This window comes from Amyelois transitella, chromosome 28, assembly GCF_032362555.1.
Source record: "Amyelois transitella isolate CPQ chromosome 28, ilAmyTran1.1, whole genome shotgun sequence".
NCBI classification, from domain to species: Eukaryota; Metazoa; Arthropoda; class Insecta; order Lepidoptera; family Pyralidae; genus Amyelois; species Amyelois transitella.
Window position 1 is genome coordinate 3,510,249 of NC_083531.1, and position 21,458 is coordinate 3,531,706.

Consider the following 21,458-nt stretch of genomic DNA (forward strand, 5'->3'; position numbering starts at 1 on the left):
TTGCTGTGTGACAAGAAGAGACGTTTATAGTGTTACTGTGTGACAAGAAGAGACGTTTACAGTGTTACTGTGTGACAAGAAGAGACGTTTATAGTGTTGCTGTGTGACAAGAAGAGACGTTTACAGTGTTACTGTGTGACAAGAAGAGACGTTTATAGTGTTGCTGTGTGACAAGAAGAGACGTTTATAGTGTTGCTGTGTGACAAGAAGAGACGTTTATAGTGTTGCTGTGTGACAAGAAGAGACGTTTATAGTGTTGCTGTGTGACAAGAAGAGACGTTTATAGTGTTGCTGTGTGACTAGAAGAGACGTTTATAGTGTTACTGTGGGACAAGAAGAGACGTTTATAGTGTTACTGTGTGACAAGAAGAGACGTTTATAGTGTTACTGTGTGACAAGAAGAGACGTTTACAGTGTTACTGTGTGACAAGAAGAGACGTTTATAGTGTTACTGTGTGACAAGAAGAGACGTTTACAGTGTTACTGTGTGACAAGAAGAGACGTTTATAGTGTTACTGTGTGACAAGAAGAGACGTTTATAGTGTTACTGTGTGACAAGAAGAGACGTTTATAGTGTTACTGTGTGACAAGAAGAGACGTTTATAGTGTTACTGTGGGACAAGAAGAGACGTTTATAGTGTTACTGTGTGACAAGAAGAGACGTTTATAGTGTTACTGTGTGACAAGAAGAGACGTTTATAGTGTTACTGTGTGACAAGAAGAGACGTTTATAGTGTTACTGTGGGACAAGAAGAGACGTTTATAGTGTTACTGTGGGACAAGAAGAGACGTTTATAGTGTTACTGTGTGACAAGAAGAGACGTTTATAGTGTTGCTGTGTGACAAGAAGAGACGTTTATAGTGTTGCTGTGTGACAAGAAGAGACGTTTATAGTGTTGCTGTGTGACAAGAAGAGACGTTTATAGTGTTGCTGTGTGACAAGAAGAGACGTTTATAGTGTTGCTGTGTGACAAGAAGAGACGTTTATAGTGTTGCTGTGTGACAAGAAGAGACGTTTATAGTGTTGCTGTGTGACAAGAAGAGACGTTTATAGTGTTACTGTGGGACAAGAAGAGACGTTTATAGTGTTACTGTGTGACAAGAAGAGACGTTTATAGTGTTACTGTGTGACAAGAAGAGACGTTTATAGTGTTGCTGTGTGACAAGAAGAGACGTTTATAGTGTTGCTGTGTGACAAGAAGAGACGTTTATAGTGTTACTGTGTGACAAGAAGAGACGTTTATAGTGTTGCTGTGTGACAAGAAGAGACGTTTATAGTGTTGCTGTGTGACAAGAAGAGACGTTTATAGTGTTACTGTGGGACAAGAAGAGACGTTTATAGTGTTACTGTGTGACAAGAAGAGACGTTTATAGTGTTACTGTGTGACAAGAAGAGACGTTTATAGTGTTGCTGTGTGACAAGAAGAGACGTTTATAGTGTTACTGTGTGACAAGAAGAGACGTTTATAGTGTTGCTGTGTGACAAGAAGAGACGTTTATAGTGTTACTGTGTGACAAGAAGAGACGTTTATAGTGTTGCTGTGTGACAAGAAGAGACGTTTATAGTGTTGCTGTGTGACAAGAAGAGACGTTTATAGTGTTGCTGTGTGACAAGAAGAGACGTTTATAGTGTTGCTGTGTGACAAGAAGAGACGTTTATAGTGTTGCTGTGTGACAAGAAGAGACGTTTATAGTGTTGCTGTGTGACAAGAAGAGACGTTTACAGTGTTACTGTGTGACAAGAAGAGACGTTTATAGTGTTGCTGTGTGACAAGAAGAGACGTTTACTGTGTTACTGTGTGACAAGATTCAGCTGTTCGGCTCTATGATAGATAGTGACAGGTTGCTATCCCATCGCCTACAAGAATCCCAAGTATATTAGCCCATCCCTCAGTCACCTTGTGCGACATCCATGGGAGAGATATTTTTCTTTAGTGCCGGAAACCACACGGCACAATGAAATGAAAATAAATGGGAAGACGTTAGAGAGGTTTTGTAAACTATGTACATATGTATACCTGTGGAACTCCTGCGCAGAATCGCTCCCTTCGCACCATTCGCCGTCAGAGAGAGACGGCACTCTCTCCGATCCCATTGAGGAGACGGCGCTGTCTGACGCCGAGTCCCGTTCTGGGGATAAATCCATACATATAATGATATTGTAACCGACCGATGTCTGTACATACATATATAATATATATATATATATATATATACATATATATATATATATATATATATATATATATATATATAATCACGTCTATATCCCTTGCGCGGTAGACAGAGCCAATAGTCTTGAAAAAACTGATAGGCCACGTTCAGCTGTTTGGCTTAATGATAGAATTGAGATTCAAAAAAGTGACATGTTGCTAGCCCATCGCCTAAAAGAAGAATCCCGAGTTTATAAGCCTATCCCTTAGTCGCCTTTTACGACATCAATGGGAACGAGATGGAGTGGTCTTATTATTATTTTTTATTTGTGCCGGGAACCGCACGGCACCTGTCACGATGTCACCGTACGTAATTCAAATTCAAACTTTTATCTAATATATTTAAACGAGCAATTCTTGTATATATATATATATATATATAATCAGGATCTCGGAAACGGCTCCAACGATTTCATGAAAGTTACGGATTAGGGGCTTTTCGGCTCAAGGAATCGATTTATCAAGGTCCTAGGTTCGAGAAAAGCTCGGTTCCCAAGATATATAAACATTTTAAAAACCCCGCGTTTCAAGAAACTATATCAGCGCCATCTCTGGTAGGCCGAGCAAAGCTCGGTCAACCGGGTACTTTGCATAATATGAGTACAACAAGGTCTTAAATTTATATGTATGTATACCAGATCTTAATATTTACCCTTTCGGATGTTGCAAACATTTTATTACGTACCTGTCATCATCATATGAGTGTGATTAGGGTGGGGCGCGTGATGAGCGCTCGCCCCATCCAACATGCGCATTGTGTACATTCCTGTAACAAAAAGACGGTAATGTTAACAGAACTGTTATTAAATTAAATACTAGCTGTTACCCGTGACGTCGTTCGCCGTAAAATTACATTGACAATCTTAATACATAAAATACATACATACATAAAATCACGCCTCTTTCCCGGAGGGGTAGGCAGTGACTACATTTTTTCACTTGCCACGATCTCTGCATACTTCCTTCGCTTCATCCACATTTATAACTCTCTTCATGCAAGCTAGGCGGTTTCGGGTACTCTTGAACTGACCCTTTGAACCTTGAACGGACGGCCTCTGTGGCTCAGCGGTAGTACGCTTGTCTGTGACAACAGAGGTCCCGGGTTCGAATCTCGGCCAGGGCATGATGAGAAAAGAACTTTTTCTGATTGGCCTGGGTCTTGGATGTTTATCTATATAAGTATTTATTATAAAATATAGTATCGTTGAGTTAGTATCTCGTAACACAAGTTTCGAACTTACTTCGAGGCTAACTCAATCAGTGTAATTTGTCCCGTATATATTTATTATATTTATTATTATTTACTTTACCAGGACGTCCTTAATTTGATCAAGATACGTTCGTCTAGGCCCTCCCACTCCGACCTTTCCCTCCACACTCTCCTTGTATATCTGCTTAATCATCCTGCTTTAATTCATTCTCCACATGACCAAACCATCATAACATACCATACATAAAATATAAATAAATATATACGGGACAAATTACACAGATTGAGTTAGCCCCGAAGTAAGTGGCCCGTGGCCGCCCTAAACAGACCTGGCGGCGGACAATCATCGCAGAGGTGAAGAATCTAGGGAAGACTTGGAGCGAAATAAAACGCGAAGCTCAAGACCGAGCGGGATGGCGACGCACTGTGGATGCCCTCTGCCCCAGCTAGGGGACATAGGACCTTAAGTCAAGCGAAGTAAGTTCGAGACTTGTGTTATGAGATACTAACTCAACGATAATATCTATATTTTATAATAAATACTTATACTTATATAGATAAACATCAAAGACCCAGGACAATAAGGGAACGTTCGTTTCTCATCATGCCCTGGCCGGGATTCGAACCCTTCCGACAAGACAGATTAGAAGGCTCGGGTAAGAGATTTTTGTATACTACTTTTCAACATGGACTAAGTCATATATAAGATATATAACCTCATTCAAATCGGAACAATAGTTTTCGCGTCATGCGATTACAAACATATAAACAGACAGACATAGGTACTTAAATAGATGGCCCTTATCAATTTTTTGGTCTATAGGTATATGTATATGTATATATCTTCTAAGTAAAGACATTGGTCAATTACTATTTTATCATATGCATAGCCTTAGAGATCGCTCCCGTAAAACTAAATATCTAGTTAATTTTCAGTTATCGTAATCTCTTATCTACCCCGTAATGGCTGAAAACGTGTATGTAAAAGAATTATTAACGAAAGTACGAGTAAACTTTGAATAATAACGCATTTTATCTCTCAGACAGTTCAGATTTTTTTATCAAAAAATATCTGTATAATTACATTATCAAAACACAAATGTACATACACACTTACATATGTCTTGTCATACTATGAATGTTGGAAAATATTGAGGTGATAAGCATATATATTTGTATCATGTAGTAACTAGATAAGGTAGGTATATAAGAAAAAAAAAAGTGCTTCGTAATTTTGTCGACTGTTATGTTGGAGTGTATTAAGATTAAAAGAAGGTGTGTTTCTGATAACATTTAACCCACGACGCGGAAAGGAGGCGTGTTGTTAATATATAAAATGGTCACATGTTTTGCTGGGTACAATAAGAGGGGAATGGTATACGCGCTTTAAGATGGTTCAAGCTGCGTCAGGTACTTTTAAGGTCACGGAGGTCAGACGTGTTTCTTCGTATAGAATCGCACAAAAAAGTAAGGTTTTGAGTAAGTCAAAGTCATATAGTCAAGCGTGTACCGTGTGGTTCCCAGCATTTAAAATAGAACCGCTCAATATCTTTCTAATGGATGTCTTAAAAGACGACTAATGGCTCTTAAACTTGATATTCTTCTTGTATTCTAACACTATTTGAATTTCAATTCCATTATTAAGCCATACAGTTAATTTCGTTCTTTCAGTCTTTTCAGGAATGTTGGCTCCGTCCATTCCGCAAGGGATATTAGATGTGATTATGAGTTTATTGAGTTGGAGCGTCAAACGGTGTCATATGATTGCGACTAATTTGTTTATCATGATTAAGTTAAGATTTCTTGTAATTAACAAAATGTTTACACAAAATTTGAACCGTCATGATTTTTAGGTCAATATTCTGATAACTCTATTATAAATTATCATGCGAATTTGATTGCTAAGAAATTAAAGTCATGATGATCCTATATTTTTTTTATGAAACAATGCAGTCCAATGTATTCAAGAATACGGCCAATTATACGATAATACTTAAGAATGGCCACATCGTGTGGAAATCTGCACATTTAGGCAACTGAATGTTGAACTAATATTCAATATTATTTTCTTTTATAATTTCCAGGTACTCCCTATCCCTATAGCCTATATTTTCTGTTGTGAAGGTCAGACGGGAGACGCTTCGTGTAAAAAAACTGACTCACCTATCCATGATTTAAATCTCAATTCCATCGTTAAGCCATACAGCTGAACGTGGTTTTTCAGTCTTTTTGAGATTATGAGCTCGTTCTACATATATATAATCACGTCCATATCCCTTGCGGGGTAGACAAAGCCAACAGTCTTGAAAAGACTGATAGGCCACGTTCAGTTTTTTTACTTAATGAAAGAATTGAGATTCAAATAGTGACAGTTGCTAGCCCATCGCCTAAAAGAAGAATCCCAAGTTTATAAGCCCATTCTTCTTTTTCTTTTTTGCCGCGCACCACACGGCACTTTAATTATTATTAGTAGATATGATTGGAATAAATATTGCGGCAAAAAATCAACATGACATTGGGATTCCCGCCAAAAACAAGAACAATACAATGACGTTGATTGATAGATAATGTCACAATATAGTTTTAAAAAATGTGATTATTAGATTTTGACAAAGATATTGAATACTACAAGTCATTCATATATTAGCAAGTTTTTTTAATATCTTGTTGTCATAGAGAATCCAATTAGTATGTTAAATGCACAGCTTATCTCAACATAAGTTAACAATGCAATTTTATTTAATTATAGCATGTTAGATAAGCAAGCGGCTCCGCTCGGGTCAAACTAAAAATCCCGCTATTTTCCGTTCCCGCGGTATTTTTTGGAAATACTGCATAAGGAGCGTACTCGCCAAATTTCAAATTTTTATTTTCAATTTCAATTTCAATTTATTGCATTTAATTTTGTACATTTCAGTTTCAATTACTACATTACTGGTTTAATAATGGTGTTTTCTATTAAACTAACTTTTTATAATACAAAACGTCAAATGTAATGATGTTGTCAATGTAGTTTTCGTAAAGATTAAAACAGTCACATTACAGTGTTTGTACAATTTCACAATTTGTTTGAATATTCCCAACAATTACCCAAGAAAAATCTTCATCTTTCCAAATGGGGAAACATTAACACCGTAGGGTATAGCAAAATAAGGTATGTTTGGAACGGCAAGCTAATTTTTTTATTTAATTTAATTCAAATTAGTATAATATTGCGTCAATATCGTTAATTTGTATTTAGAATTTTTATATTAATAATTATATCAGTTTATCAATCTGTCAAATATAAAAACAGAATAGGAACACTCCATCTCTTTCTAACTTGCGATTCTTTCAAGAATCTCTCTTTCTGGAACCATTCTGCCTCATGCTCATCACATCAGCCTTATTCTAAGCGTTATATGTGCCCCGCCCATATCAAAGATAAAATATATAATGTAAAAAGTATTTAATTTTTTATCTTATTGTTTGAATTTTAGGGAAATTGCCTCATGTACATAGAAATATTCACGCGTGATCGTAAGTCATAATTTTTTTTATCTATGAAATACAAAAAAAACAAATACAACTTAAATAAAAGATATGTAAAGGATTTTCAGTGTTTTAAAGAAGGCCTTTATTATACAGAAGTATGGCAATGAATATCAAAAATAGCGCAAATTTTATATTGAAAGTGTAAAGTTACCCAGATAGACCGTAATTTTTTTTAACACTTATTGAGTTAGCCTCGAAGTAAGTTCGCAACGTGTGTAACGAGATACTAACTCAACTCTCTAATTATATGTATGTGTATATGTGTATTTAAACTGTTTTAAACGCATAACTGAAAAAGTAATAACTAAGTGGGTATATTAAATATTATAGCTTGTACAAATAAAGTATTTTCTGTTTATATATAGGATAATATAGGTAATAGATATCATTAGTAGGTAGTTTTTGTACATTGGGGACAAAGAAACGGGGATTCTTTCCCAAAATTAAATGTAACCATAAACAATTTACAGCCATGTGACTAATACATCTAAAACTTAATTCTACCGACTCACCATCATAAATCTTATAGTAAGATCCTAGGTAGTCCCCTGGATCTGGGTACATCAGGTGCGAAGCTAGATATGGGGGCACATGATAAAACGGAGCGTAAGGATAAGAGGAAACTGACAGATTCATTTTTAATCTATAATTATCACCGCAATCCAATAACTTTTTCACTTTATTTATTTTTTTATGTGATCGTCAAACTTTTCCGTATAATGCGACACATATATTTCGTATTGGCAGTTATTGAGAACTGACGTAGAATAGATATTCCACTGATAATTTTCAGTTAATCTCTATCGTTATCTGTGCTCACGAAAAACAATGTCCTTTCGTGTAGTTCTTTCCAATTTGGAACTCTATTTGTTTTTGTTTCTTTTCAAGTGTAAAGAGATTGTATTATCCGTTCTTATTTTGATTTTTAAACATTGGATTGCATTACGTAATCTTATGTTTTAATATCAGTTGCCAGCAATATAGCGAGTTCTATTTTTAATTTTTAATCGCATTCGAGTCTTGATATTGTCATCAGTAAGTCCTCGGGGAAAATTCTATGACGTTCGTCAAACAGAACTAAATCATATGCAAATACACTGCTGCCTCTCCGCCAATTCTAATAATTCCATACCAAACAAGCACATGACTTTCCATTTTGAGATTATGTTTATCACTTGTAAACACTAAAAGCCCTAAACTCCCAATTTTCTTTGCCTATTTCAGGGCACGTAAAAAAGTTTATATTTAAACGACCATAGACAATAATTGTATCGTTTTAATACAGACACAGAAACTTTGATTAGCGATTCACAAGTTGTTTTCGTACGGCGCAAAGCGCAGCAAAACCTACATAGACAAATGCAAGAATCAGAATTGTGCACCCTTCTACTCTTCTTAGTACGTTTATACAAAAAGTATGGCATATGTAGGCTTTTAAATTTCAGTTCAGGAAACAACTTCTATTTAAATGAAAAAAAAATCACAATTCTTTTCACTATCCACTTAGTTCCAAAGTTCAAGACACTATTGTCTTTTAAAAATGTTGTTGTTCAGAGCAGAGTTTAAAGAGTTCAAAAAATTGTTGTGTAATTCACTTGTCGTATCAATTTTAACAGCGAAACTCACTTCGTATTGAAATTCATTACAAACAGTCTATAGACGTATGAAAAAATTCCCATGTTGAATATTAAAAAAAATAAAATTAGATGCGTTCAACGAATTTTTCATTAAATTTATTAGTGGCCAGTTTTTTTTTGTTCTTGATTTAAAGACAAAATTGTTCTTTGTTTGAAATTTCACAGTTAAAAACGCGGCAATCCCGTTCACAAAGAAACTGAAACAAGAGTTGCCTAGCGATTGTCGCGGCATAAAAGCAAGATTGTTCAAATACACATAATCCCTAAATACATTCAGTTGTTATTGACGTGACAAATGTTAACTAGCGAAAACATAAAGATATGCAACTGTTTATTTTAACGAGACGAAATCGGTTAAGAACGCACGTCCTGACTTAAATACTTAATAATGTCAATACGTTATAATATAATAGTTTTATAAAACTAAAGTTTCGAATTTTAAATCGAAAAAGCAACGTTCTATTTGTAATGACGTTTCAAAATCTTACTTGTTACTTGAAGGACGTATATCTAATAATAATTATAATTTACGCGATGGAAGATTTTCAATGATTAAAAATTTGTTAAGTACCATTTTGTTAAACAAATAATACAAAACGCAACAGGCGTATTACAAAACTAGATTCTTTTTTTAAATCGCGTCGCCTTTTTAAAAGAAGCTATTTTTAATTTACTTAGAAAGTTTCCATAATAATTATCTCAAAAATACTATTAGAATTGTTATTTATTTCCTTTCATAAAATGACAAATAACTTATGCGAACATCAGACAACATTTAATGCAATGTAAGGTGTTGTTAATTCATAATAAAGATAATAGTTATCACAATTAAAATTAGAATCATATTTACACTTCGGATATGCGCAGGAGACTGCGTAAAACGTCAGTAAGTCAAATTATTCACTTAAGTCACACATAAACATCTGTAAATGTATTTTAGACTTACAAAGTTTAAGATACTAATGATATCATAAAAAATATAACTTTTTTAAAGTATTTTGTTATACTATAACGGGGATTAAGTGGAAATTCTGAAAACATCATGTCATTTTTAAATCTGTTATTAAACATAAGACATATATCGCTATTTGAGCAGTCTTAATAATTAAGCACTATATTTTTTTATAATGTCGTCTTAAATACTTACAAGAAATTTGAACCACTAAATATACATACAATTAAACTAGCAATTTTCTAAACCAAAATGATTGAAAGCACTTTGATGTTTCAGTTTATAAAACTTAGGCCAAATTTTGTAAAACAAACTAAAAAAAAATTATCAAGACGTAAACATTTCCGTATGAATATCAAAACGATAAAATTATTTTTAAATTTACCACATATCGTTGACGGTACTGGCCATTATTGGCAAATTATAAAAACTAAGATTGTTTAAAAAATAAAATCCAATGTCGAAATTTGAAATTCGCGCTCGGTGAATAGCGCGTCTTCGCAGTCGCGTTGGCGCCAAATGACTATCAGTTATTTTAACGTGACGTCACCAGGGTCAAACGCATGATACCGAAAATTTAAATTATTTATTTAGGTGGCAATGGCAATGAGTGTATTGTGTATTTTTATCAGATAACAAAAAGAATGTGCAAAAATGAAATAAGAAAGTGAAATAAGAAAGGATCGCGGTGTAACTTGTACATTTCAGGCAAAATAATGTAACCATGACCCAAGCCGATTAAGGTTCCCTCACATTAACGGAGGTCACTGTTGAAGAGCTTTTCCACGGGTAAGACGCAACCAAGGCAAACTATAAGAATATAAAGAAACTAGCTGTTTCCCGCGACTTCTTTCGCCGTAAAAGTTCACAGACAGACAACCTTTCATCCCCACTTTTAACTCTTTTTGTCGCAATAAATCATATAGCCTATGTTCTTCCTCAGGGTCAATTCTATCTCTGTAATTTTTTTTATCGAAATCGGTTCAGCGGTTTAGGCGTGAAAGCATGACACACAGGCAGGGTTCCTCACACATTTTTATATTAGTTGGGTAGGCGGCGTGATATTGAAAAAAAAAGTGCGTTGTCACATTGACGGTGACACGTTACTTGTTACACAGACTTATAATCCACATATGATCCACATATCCATCCATAATGCCAATGCAATGGTAATTGATAAACAACAGGTATCATAAAATATTGTTTATTATTTAATCTACATTGTTATTACTGTCATTTATTTATTGCATGTAATCTCTAAAATCTATCAACATGTTTATCTATCGTCAATGGAAAGTTATGATTATTTATTTTATATTTATACATTTCTTATATCGGGTTATGTATTTTTTTTTATCCTCTTAAAGACAAAATTACACACACAAGTCATAATAAAGTGAGTTATAAATGTGTGATGAAGCGAAAGAAGTGTGCAGGGATCGTGGCAAGTGGAAAGATGTAGTTTCTGTCTCTGCTTCCTACGCCCAGAAGTTTCTTCGTCTGTCAGCCACTTAGCAACACAAGAGTTTTACATCCTACTATAATATTATATATGCGAAAGTTTGTGAGTATGTCAGTATGGATGTTTGTTACACTTTCACGCAAAAACTAATGAACCGCTTACGATTAAATTTGGTACAGCAGCTGGGCAGCTGAATACCCACAATAACACATAGGCTACTTTTTATCCCAGAGTTCCCGCGGGATTGATAGGGTTTCCATGCGGACGAAGTCACGGGCGGCCTCTAGTAAATACATAAGTATTGTGATTTATTGAACGGAATACCCAATTATAATATCACATCTTTCAAGTAAACGATGTCTCACGATAAACTTATCTACATGTGGCACGATCGGAACGGAAATGATAACAATTTTTCCATATTAGTCATTTCTAACTCATGAATAATCTAGTAACTTTTGTAAAGGACAACCGATTCCAATCGACATCCTCCATTTTAGAAGTCGGTTACATTTCTAAAACCATTCTTCCGAATGTAACAAACACTCCGCTGAAAACTGAATCCAAATCGGTTTAGCGAAACGCGAGATAATTGCGGACAAACATACAGGTCGGACTGAGAACCAAATATTTTTGAAGGCATTATTATTCAACTTCATAGTGATAGTCCAATTCCCTGACCTTGAGTCAGAGTTATCATAATCTTAGAGAGAAAAGTTAGTGTAACTGTCGTCTGACTTGACTGAGAAACAAAAGAACGAATATTCACAGGATTTCAGTATAAAATAACGCGAGGCGTAACGTCTTCAGGATTCAGGAATGAGTAAAATTACGCGAAGCGTAACTTGCATCGTCAGCCCCCCCTAGAATAGGGGGTGAGTAATACAGAACTAAAAAGACACTGAAGAGATTTTGTAGGCAGTCAAGAAACGTTGTGCTGTCAGAGAGCATACGAGCGCAGCGCACATGCATCATGATGGCGACGGTTACTGGAAGGTTGGTAGAGCCATGTCATGTCATGTCATGTCCATGGTAACGGCGAGTCTACTGGAGACTTAATCTTTACACCCGGCTGATTTTCACGCGAACATTTTCCTCGCCATAAGCATTAGAAGCAACATACCTATGTAAACCACTCAAAAGGGTCTTCATACCTGCAGTTCGATGTGCAATGAATAGAAATATACATATCGTCACGTCTTTATCTCTTAGCTAGACAGAGCCAACTGTCTTGAAAAGACTGATTGACCACGCTCAGCTTTTTGGCTTGATTATAGAACTGAGATTCAAATAGTGACAGGTTGCTAGCCCATCGCCTAAAAGTGTGCTTGTGCACTGAAGCTCCTACAAAAATATAAAAAAATGTAACAGAATATAAGACTCATTGTAAATTCCCATCAACGATACAAAAAAAAAGTAATTTATGGACGGTCTTTGCTCGTGCTAATTTCAAGATTAGAATGACAGATAGCGATGAAATGTTGTGCACAGCACAGCACTGATAGAAAAGGATCAGACGATAATGTCAAATCCCAGACAGAAATTAAATAAGTACCTACCTAAATAGATTTTATTTTTACGACTTTAAACGACTATTTATAAGGTATGAACACATTTCGAATCGGTTATTCTAAATTTAAAAAGGTGAAATAATAAACAAAAGAAGCGAAAGCAATTCTACTCACGTTGCGACCTTGAAATGGGGCGAGCGGAATTCCATATAACCTTTGGCGCGCATGTCATTGTGTCAGTCTATTCTTTTTTCAAATTAGACTGAAATCCGAGAACACTGAAAACCGGACCAAGTGGAGAGAGTAAAGTCGGAAAGCCGACCCCGAACCCCGAAACACTTCTATGCGGTGCAACCGGGAACACGCAGAGAGATTCTTTTTTCAAATTTCTTAAAATGGCCGCGACGACCGGCGTACGGTGACGGTGCAAAATATTATCTTGCGAGCGGTTTAAAAACTGAATTTCCGGCATTTGAACAAGATGAGAGTCATTAGCAGTTTTGTTGAAGTAGGTAGCACATATCTGTGACAGAACAGTTATCACTGACGTTACATACCGCTATCGTGAACATTATCAGAAGCAAAATAAAATTATTAGTTATAATTTTGTGTTGCAAGGAACTAATTTGTGTGTGAATGTAAGCACGTCTTTGATAAACCGCGTGACCCACTGTTTCGAGGGAGGGCGGAACTTTTATTACTAAGGTTTGTTGCAAATAGTGGAATAAGTAGTATGATGAGAGTGCGATGGAGTCGATGATGTAATAAATATAGAAATATATATATATCTATATATATATATCAAGAAATATTTATTAATCTCTCTCTATCATTAAGCCAAACAGCTGAACGTGGCCTACCAGTCTTTTCAAGACTTTTGATTCTGTCTACCCCGCAAGGGATATAGACGTGACTATATGAATGAATGAAAAAATATTTATTATTATTTACTAATTCATATAATCACGTCTATATCCCTTGCGGGGTCAGAGCAGTCTTGAAAGACGACAGTCCACGTTCAGCTGTTAAGCTTAATGATAGAATTGGAATTCACAAAGTGACAGGTTGCTAGCCTATGAGGAGAATCCCAAGTTTATAAGCCTATCCCTTGGTCGCCTTTTACGACACCCATGGGAAGCAGAAGCAGCACACGGCACAATTATGGTCTGATGGAATGGTCTCAGGCAAATTAACAAAACAACAGTTATGATGTACCTACATACGTAATATATAAAAAAATTAAAATAAGTAAAAAGAATATCATAATACACCCTATATAATTATGGTTCATACGTAATATATAAAAAAATTTAAATGAGTAAAAAAAATAATTATCGCACACCCTATATTATTATGTAAGTACAGCCGCCTACAGAACAACTTGCCCCTATATACCGTTGTGTCTACGAACCTATGAATGAAATAAAAGTCAGCACATACCTTCATTCATAGCCATGTCCATGAGCTGCAGATCTTCATCGTTCAAAATGGATTGCAGGAACCCATCTTGATTGGTCGGCGGCGCCATTTCGCTCGTCGTGTTCTGTGCAATGAATGAATGAATGAACGAATGAATAACTCTTTGTTGAACACAAAAAATAGGACAATGTTCTTTAAATAGCAAATACAAGCAATTTCTTCCAAGTAACCAGTGGATGGATAAATACATACATACATACATATAATCACGTCTTTATCGCTTGCGCGGTAGACAGAGCTAACAGTCTTGAAAATACTGAAAGGTCACGTTCAGCTTAGTGATAGAATTGACATTCAAATAGTGACAGGTTGCTAGCCCATCGCCTAAAAGACAAATTCCAAATTTATAAGCCTATCCCTTAGTCGCCTTTTACGACATCCACGAGAACGAGATGGAGTGGTCTAATCTTTTTATTTATTTGTGGAAACACACGGCATCTTTTTGTAAGCGATGGGCTGCTAGCAACCTGTCATTAGGATTTGAATCTCAGCCATACCGCTGAAGGTGTCCTTTCTGACTTTTCGAGACTCTGTCTACCCCGTGATGGATATTGTCGTGATTGTATATAAAATTAGTCTACCCTACCCCCAATAAATGAAGTCGCATTCATGAGAAGTAAACTATAAAGGGTTTTCAATAAAACTTTTACGTTACTTTCACTAGTTACACGGGCAAAATGTAGATGGCGCTACGTGTATGTTCGTTGTAATTATTTTTATTTTACAAAGGTCTATTTATTTAGGTATATACTAAAATTTAATTAGTCAAATTAAATACCTACGCATTTTTAATAAAAAAAAAATAAAACAAATTTATAAAATCAATTTTATGCCAATAAAGAAAAACTTATCTTTTGCTTCTAATTTCATTACAGAAATAGAATGTTAGTTGATTAAGAGACATTTCTAAATTGTTTACTACTATTAGAAATATAAATACTCAGATTTATTTCCAAAACAGGACACAGTATATTAATTAATGACGTCAACAGTATTAGAAAAAGATTATAGATTTTTATATAATTTTGCAGATAGCTAAGAAAAAGTACAATTTTCAATTGCGTTGACCATAAATATTGGTAGCAATTGTCAAGCTATTAAAATAGTATGTAGTTCAAAAAACTCTTACGAGATGGCGCTGCAAATAATCGCGGTGTCTACAAATGGGAAATTTTTAAGGCTAATTCTCACGTAAGAATAAATAGCGATAGGTTGTTGATATTATATTTTTTTTTAGATATCAATTTGCGAAAACCTTGAAATTGTGTTCCTAGATATTTGTTTGCACCCTTTCTAGTTAGAATTGATTTCGCCAAGAGACAGTTTATGGCCGATGGTAAATTGGTTGAAAAATACTGTCTCATTTACGGCGAGAGGTACCTATATTTAATTTTAGCGTTGTGCGGCTGTCTCTAACTAGCAAAAGTCGGAACCGTTCACGCCTTCAACCATACCTAGGTAACATCCCTTACGGGGTTGACAGAGTCAACAGTCTCGCAGACTAGACTACTCTCTCGATAGACTGCACGGCCATGTGCAGCTGTATGGCTCAATGACGGAATTTAGATTCAAATAATGACCGGTTGCTAGCCTATTATTTTTTGTATTGGTGCCGGGAACCACACGGCACTTTACATAGTATACATACATAGATATTCTATACTCTACCTGATAGTACAGCGCGTCATGTTGTTGTGGATGATGGGCCGCTTCCACCTTGTAAGCGCCCTCCAGCGGCGCCGCCGCTCCAGCTGAAATATACATACATACATACATAAAATCACACCTCTTTCCCGGAGGGGTAGGCAGAGACTACCTCTTCCCACTGGCCACGATCTCTGCATACTTCATTCGCTTCATCCACATTCATAACTCTCTTCATGCAAAGTCGGCGGAATATACCATCGTTATTAATTTATATATTTACTACATACATACATATAATCACGTCTATATCCCTTGCGGGGTGGACAGAGCCAACAGTCTTGAAATGACTGATATTGAGATTCATAAAGGGTCAGGTTGTTAGCCTGTCGCCTAAAAGAAGAATCCCGAGTACCCATATAAGCCTATTCCTTAGTCTCCTTTTACAACATCCATGGGAAAATGATGGAGGGGTCCTATTCTTTTTTCTATTGATACCGGGAACCACACGGCACCCGAAATATCATTGAGCGCCATAAATGTATTACCAGATAGCGCTAAAAAATCTTGAGGTAGGTGAGTAAAATCCTGTTACTTATGTAGTACCTATACCTAGTTAGGTTTGTGATATCAAATAAAATATTTTTCTTTCTTTCTTTTTTTTTGTTAATGATATAATTTAGTGTAACTCTTAGTTATAAGTTTTAAAGTTTAGTTTTTTATTTTGGTTTATTTTGTATGGTAGGTACTCGCAGAAAACCAGCGTCATGGCTCTGCCATGACACATGCTGAGCGAGGGCCATTTTTGGTGCATGCATGTAATTTAACAATCCGCTAATTCCAATTTATATTTTGTTAATGTACCAAATAAACGATTTTTCTTTTCTTTCTTTCTTTCTTTCTTTAAAAAAAATCTCTTTTCTTTTCTTAAAAAAAAAACAAATTAAGATAATTAACCGTGGAACACCTAGGTGACCCAGGTGTACAAAAAGTCAAACTTAAAACACTTAGGTAAACTTTAGTGTTTTGTTTTTTTCTTAATGCTTATGTATTTTGTAAGCAAAAATTTTATATGATAAGTTGTCTATATTTTAGTATCGGAAGATTTGCTGTGATGGGTACCAGCTATATGATACAGGTAAACTTTAGTGTTTTACGGGTCAGAAAATGATATATTTACCGTAAGCGTCGGGATGCTTTTCCGGAACAGCCGGCAGACCGGTGTGGTAGTTGGGGGCGTAGCCTCCAGCAGCCGCGTGGCCGCTGTAAAGAGTAGAGAATATTGTTATTACATACATATGGTCACGTCTATAACCCTTGTGGGGTAGACAGAGCCGACAGTCTTGAAAAGATAGGCCACGCTCAGCTGTTTGGCTTAATGATACAATTGATATTCAAATAGCGACAGGTTGCTAGCCCATCGCCTAAAAAATGAATCCCAAGGTTGTAAGCCTTTCCCTTAGTCTTTTACGACATCCGTGGGAAAGGGATGGAGTGGTCCTATTCTTTTTTTGTTTTGGTGCCGGGAACCACACGGCATAAATAATTCTTTATTTATTTAAAGGCGCACCCCGGGCTCCTCTCCAGAGCGGTGAGGATGCAATCGGGACAAAAGCCTGAGGAAAGAATACAAATTGTGTTCAACTGACCAGATATTATGATAAGTATACTCGTATAGTAGTAATATAGTATCGTTGAGTTAGTATCTCGTTACACAAGTCTCGAACTCACTAAGTAAGTACGAGGCTAACTCAATCTGTGTAATTTGTTCCGTATATTTTTTATTTCTTTACTAGCTGTGCCCGCGACTTCGTCCGCGTGGAATAGTTATTTTGGGCATTATTGAAGCTCTCAAGCTTGAATAATTTACCCCGTTCTCTTTTCACATTTTCCATTTTTTCTTCGCTCCTTATATTTGCAGTGTGATGTTATATAGCCTAAAGCCTTCCCCGATAAATGGTCTATTCAACACAAAAAGAATTTTCAATTCGAACCAGTAGTTCCTGAGATTAGCGCGTTCAAACAAACAAACAAACTCTTCAGCTTTAAAATATTAGTTTAGATTTATTCAAAGTCACACCCCGAGCTCCTCTCCAGAGCGGTGAGGATGCAATCGCGACAAAAGCCTGAGGAAAGAATACAAATTGTGTTCCACTGACCTGATATTATGATAGTTTAGTTAGTATCTCGTTACACAAGTCTCGAACTCACTACAAGGCTAACTCAATCTGTGTTATTTGTCCCGCATATATTTTATTTCTTAGACAGAAGGAAGAATACAAATTGTGTTCCACTGACCTGATATTGTGATGAGGGTGCTGGGCATGCTGGTGATGATAGTGGTACTGCTCCGGGGGCGGCGGGATAGTCAGCAGCGACGCCAAGTCCTGCCACCGCTGCTCTACCGACAAACAGCGCATTAGAGACTGGAATTGAGACGGGTATTTATTGAGGTGGTCTCTGCCTACCCCTCCGGGAAAGAGGCGTGATTTTATGTATGTATGTATGTATTTATTGAGACGGGATAGCTAAACATACAGATCGACACTCTATCTCTTTATATATCACGTCTTAGATAGACGGAGTGGACAGAGCCAATGGTAGACCTGTTGTCGACGCTCTACCAAAATTTACCAGCGCGTTAGAGATTTAATGTCGCGTTAGAAACTAGCTGTGCCTGTGACGCCGTCCGCGTGGAATTTTGGGCATCATTGAAGCCCTCAAATAATTTTCCCCGTTTTTTTTCACATTTTCCACTATTTCTTTGCTCCTTATAGTTGCAGCGTGATGTTTTATAGCCTAAAGCCTTCCTCGATAAATGGTTTATATAACACAAAAAGAATTTTTCAATTCAAACCAGTAGTTTTTGACATTAGCGCGTTCAAAGAAACAAACGCTTCAGCTTTATAATATTAGTATTAAGGATCTATTAAGGACAGATTCATGTAAAAATTTCTCGTACAGATAAATATGATGGCTTTACGCAGGAAATAAATAGGAACATTTATTTTATGATATGGTAATTTATTTCAAAACTTATTTCATATTCCGTATTGTTGGTTTTATTAAATTTATATAGACAAGATAGAGAACCATTGAGGCTGGGCAGTAACAACTACAAAAGAAGTTAACAATTAACCCAAGTTTAAATTTCGAATACTTTTCCTCAATCTAGACTATACATAACGTAACAAACATTTCTCTTTGGAGTACCCATCGACAATACCGCATTGAAAAGGCCTAATCACCCAAAATCAGTGCGACGGTCAAGAAAGTTATATTTCGATGAAATTTCGACAGTCATCGTTGTAAATGCAACATATTTAATCAATAATTTTGATGGTAGCGGCCAAATCTCGCGGATTGACTCGAAAATCGTAAAATCACCAATTTTATACCGTTATGTTTGACGCTTTAATATTTGTCAGCCATTTTGTTTACAATTTCGCGGGCATTTTGAAAGCTGCTCTATGGTTCAGGTGGATTTAGAAGTTTATGTAAAGGAAAGTTAGAGATATTTACGTGTTTACATCGTAAACAATTGCGCATTCATAATTTTACAGCTCATTGTAAATAACTTATAGTTTTTAAGCAATTATCGTATTCTCGATTTAGACAACAGCTCAGCAAATAAAAATATCCTGCTTATGTAAATGTAAGTGATTTTCTAAAAATAACCACTTAATCTCGTAAAAACTAATATGCTACAGAAGCTAATCATGACTACGTAAAAAAACACTCAAAATAACAGTTTCCAATAGAGAAATCTGGGTATTAGCTGAACACTTGTAAAACTACGCACATTTATGTCAACAATTTTTGTCTATGTTCAGCTCTTGTTTATTTACGGTGTTTGTCTATGGCACGCGTGCGGAATGAGAGCGGTGGCGGCACGGAACGAGTGTTCCGAGTTTGAAATTTCGAATTCTATGGCGAAACAAATATTAGAGGTTTGTTTAAATATTTACGCACAGGCCAGCTTCTGTTTAAGAATTTACTTAAACCGTAAAAATTGTCTATTCGGAAACATTAACATTTTAGCTCTTACGAGAAATAAGAAATTCCTAATGAGATGCAGGGTAATGTAAGTACCCAAGAGTCGACAAAACCTTAGCATAGCACGCGCGACGCCGTTTTTATCGCGCGAAAAACTATCGTTGTCTCGTTTCACGACATAATAAAAAGCGGAAGAGCGATAGTTTTTCGATGATTAGTTTCTCTATTCAAACTATTTAGTCTGCACGCATATCTTACAAGAAGCTCAGTCTAGCCCATTAGAGATTGAGCTGCGACATGTATGAACGTTACGAAAAATACAGGTTTTAAATTTCAGCCCACACAGACTGAATCTCTACGTGACTATACATAATATGTCAGCGAAATCATAATTATATTAAAAAGTCAAAACCAGTTAAAAAAATTTAGAGTTTCATTCATTGACTTTTTGACGTCCCAAGATTGTTCGTTTTCCGTTTTCTGTAATCTCCGCGGTAATTTCATAATATTTTTTCTTAAGGTATGACATGTTAATTTGCTACATTGAGAAAAACCGAAGAGCCTGCCATATATATGTAATTACGCCCTTCACATTCATTGCTTAAACATAGGCACAGACTACTATATCTTACCACTTGCCACGATTCCAGCATACTAATTTTGGTTCATCTATTAATCAATGCATAATCCAAATCAGAAGAATGAAGAAGAATGCTTTAATTAATATAAAATTAATAAGTAAAAGCAATGTGACCAAAGACACGCCCTAGCGGTACACCACATATCAATTCAATCTACACCATGAACGCCTGACGCAAATCAGTTGAAATCTCGTCTAGTATCATAAAAGATGTCGCATAACCTTGCAGCAGTCTCAAGGTGTCGTAAAATTACACACGGCACCCGCCAGAGCATGGTCTACAGTGTAATTTGCCGCACGCAAAACTATATTGTCTAATTGTCAACACGTGTTCGCTGATGAGGTACGTTGTGTCGATAAATTATGTGTTTGTCTGTGACGTGGAGGCTATTTTTCTTATGTATCGTAAAGAATAATGTTAGAAGTCGGTAACTGCCCGCGCATAAGTCACGGTGGCCGTTTCATGAACAAAACTTTTATTATTCCTACTCAGTAATACTTATATCTGTTGATAATTAGCCGTGATTGAATCGCTGTGAACTTATCTATATTGTAAAACCATAAAGCACAAACCCGTGTGGTTCCGTGCATCAATAGAAAAAAGAAAAGGACCAATCCATCTCTTTCCCATGGATATCGTAAAAGGCGACTAAGGGATAGGCTAGGCGACAGTCTAGCACCCTGTCACTATTTATTTGAATCTAAATTCTATCATTAAGCCAAACAGCTGAACGTGGCCTATCACTCTTTTTGGGACTGTTGGCTCTGTCTACCCCGCAAGGGTTGTGGACGTGATTATGTGTGATATGTTTAAAACCTTGCCCAAATTAACACTCTTAATGCTTTTAATTTATAAGGAGTAATCTTCAAGAATGCTTTCTCTCTCATCAAAAAACTAAGTTACCAAATTTCAGCTTATTCCTCCAACGTGTTGCTTATTCGTTTATACAAATAACATTTGCCATTTATGTATGCAAATGATATTAACTGTAATTAGAGGGAAAAAAGTGGTAAACCATTAAGTCAAGAGCACAAACGTAAACGCGGTGGCAGTCATTATTTTGAAATCACAACTTCCAACAAGGAAATCCCAGCACCGTCATTATTTGACAAAAAGCTACCTAGCTTTTTTAATCGTCAGTTTCCACTATATACCAGTAAAGGTGAAGATTCAGAACGT

The 21,458-nt window shown here is 36.0% G+C and overlaps 1 protein-coding gene across 7 annotated transcripts in view; it reads right to left on the bottom strand.

Moving 5' to 3' along the window:
• LOC106139672 (segmentation protein cap'n'collar) overlaps window positions 1–21,458 on the bottom strand; it is a 121,138-nt gene that overhangs the window by 11,569 nt on the left and 88,111 nt on the right. For 6 of the 7 annotated variants that reach the window (XM_060952190.1, XM_060952188.1, XM_060952187.1 and 3 more), the window contains exons 7-12: window positions 17,941–18,068; window positions 16,823–16,905; window positions 15,667–15,749; window positions 13,960–14,062; window positions 2,899–2,979; window positions 2,019–2,130 (exon numbers count right to left, since the gene is read on the bottom strand). In XM_060952190.1, coding sequence (XP_060808173.1) covers window positions 2,019–2,130; window positions 2,899–2,979; window positions 13,960–14,062; window positions 15,667–15,749; window positions 16,823–16,905; window positions 17,941–18,068 — 590 coding nt within the window. The remainder of the gene's footprint in view (window positions 1–2,018; window positions 2,131–2,898; window positions 2,980–13,959; window positions 14,063–15,666; window positions 15,750–16,822; window positions 16,906–17,940; window positions 18,069–21,458) is intronic. The other variant, XM_060952189.1, reaches the window with a different exon arrangement.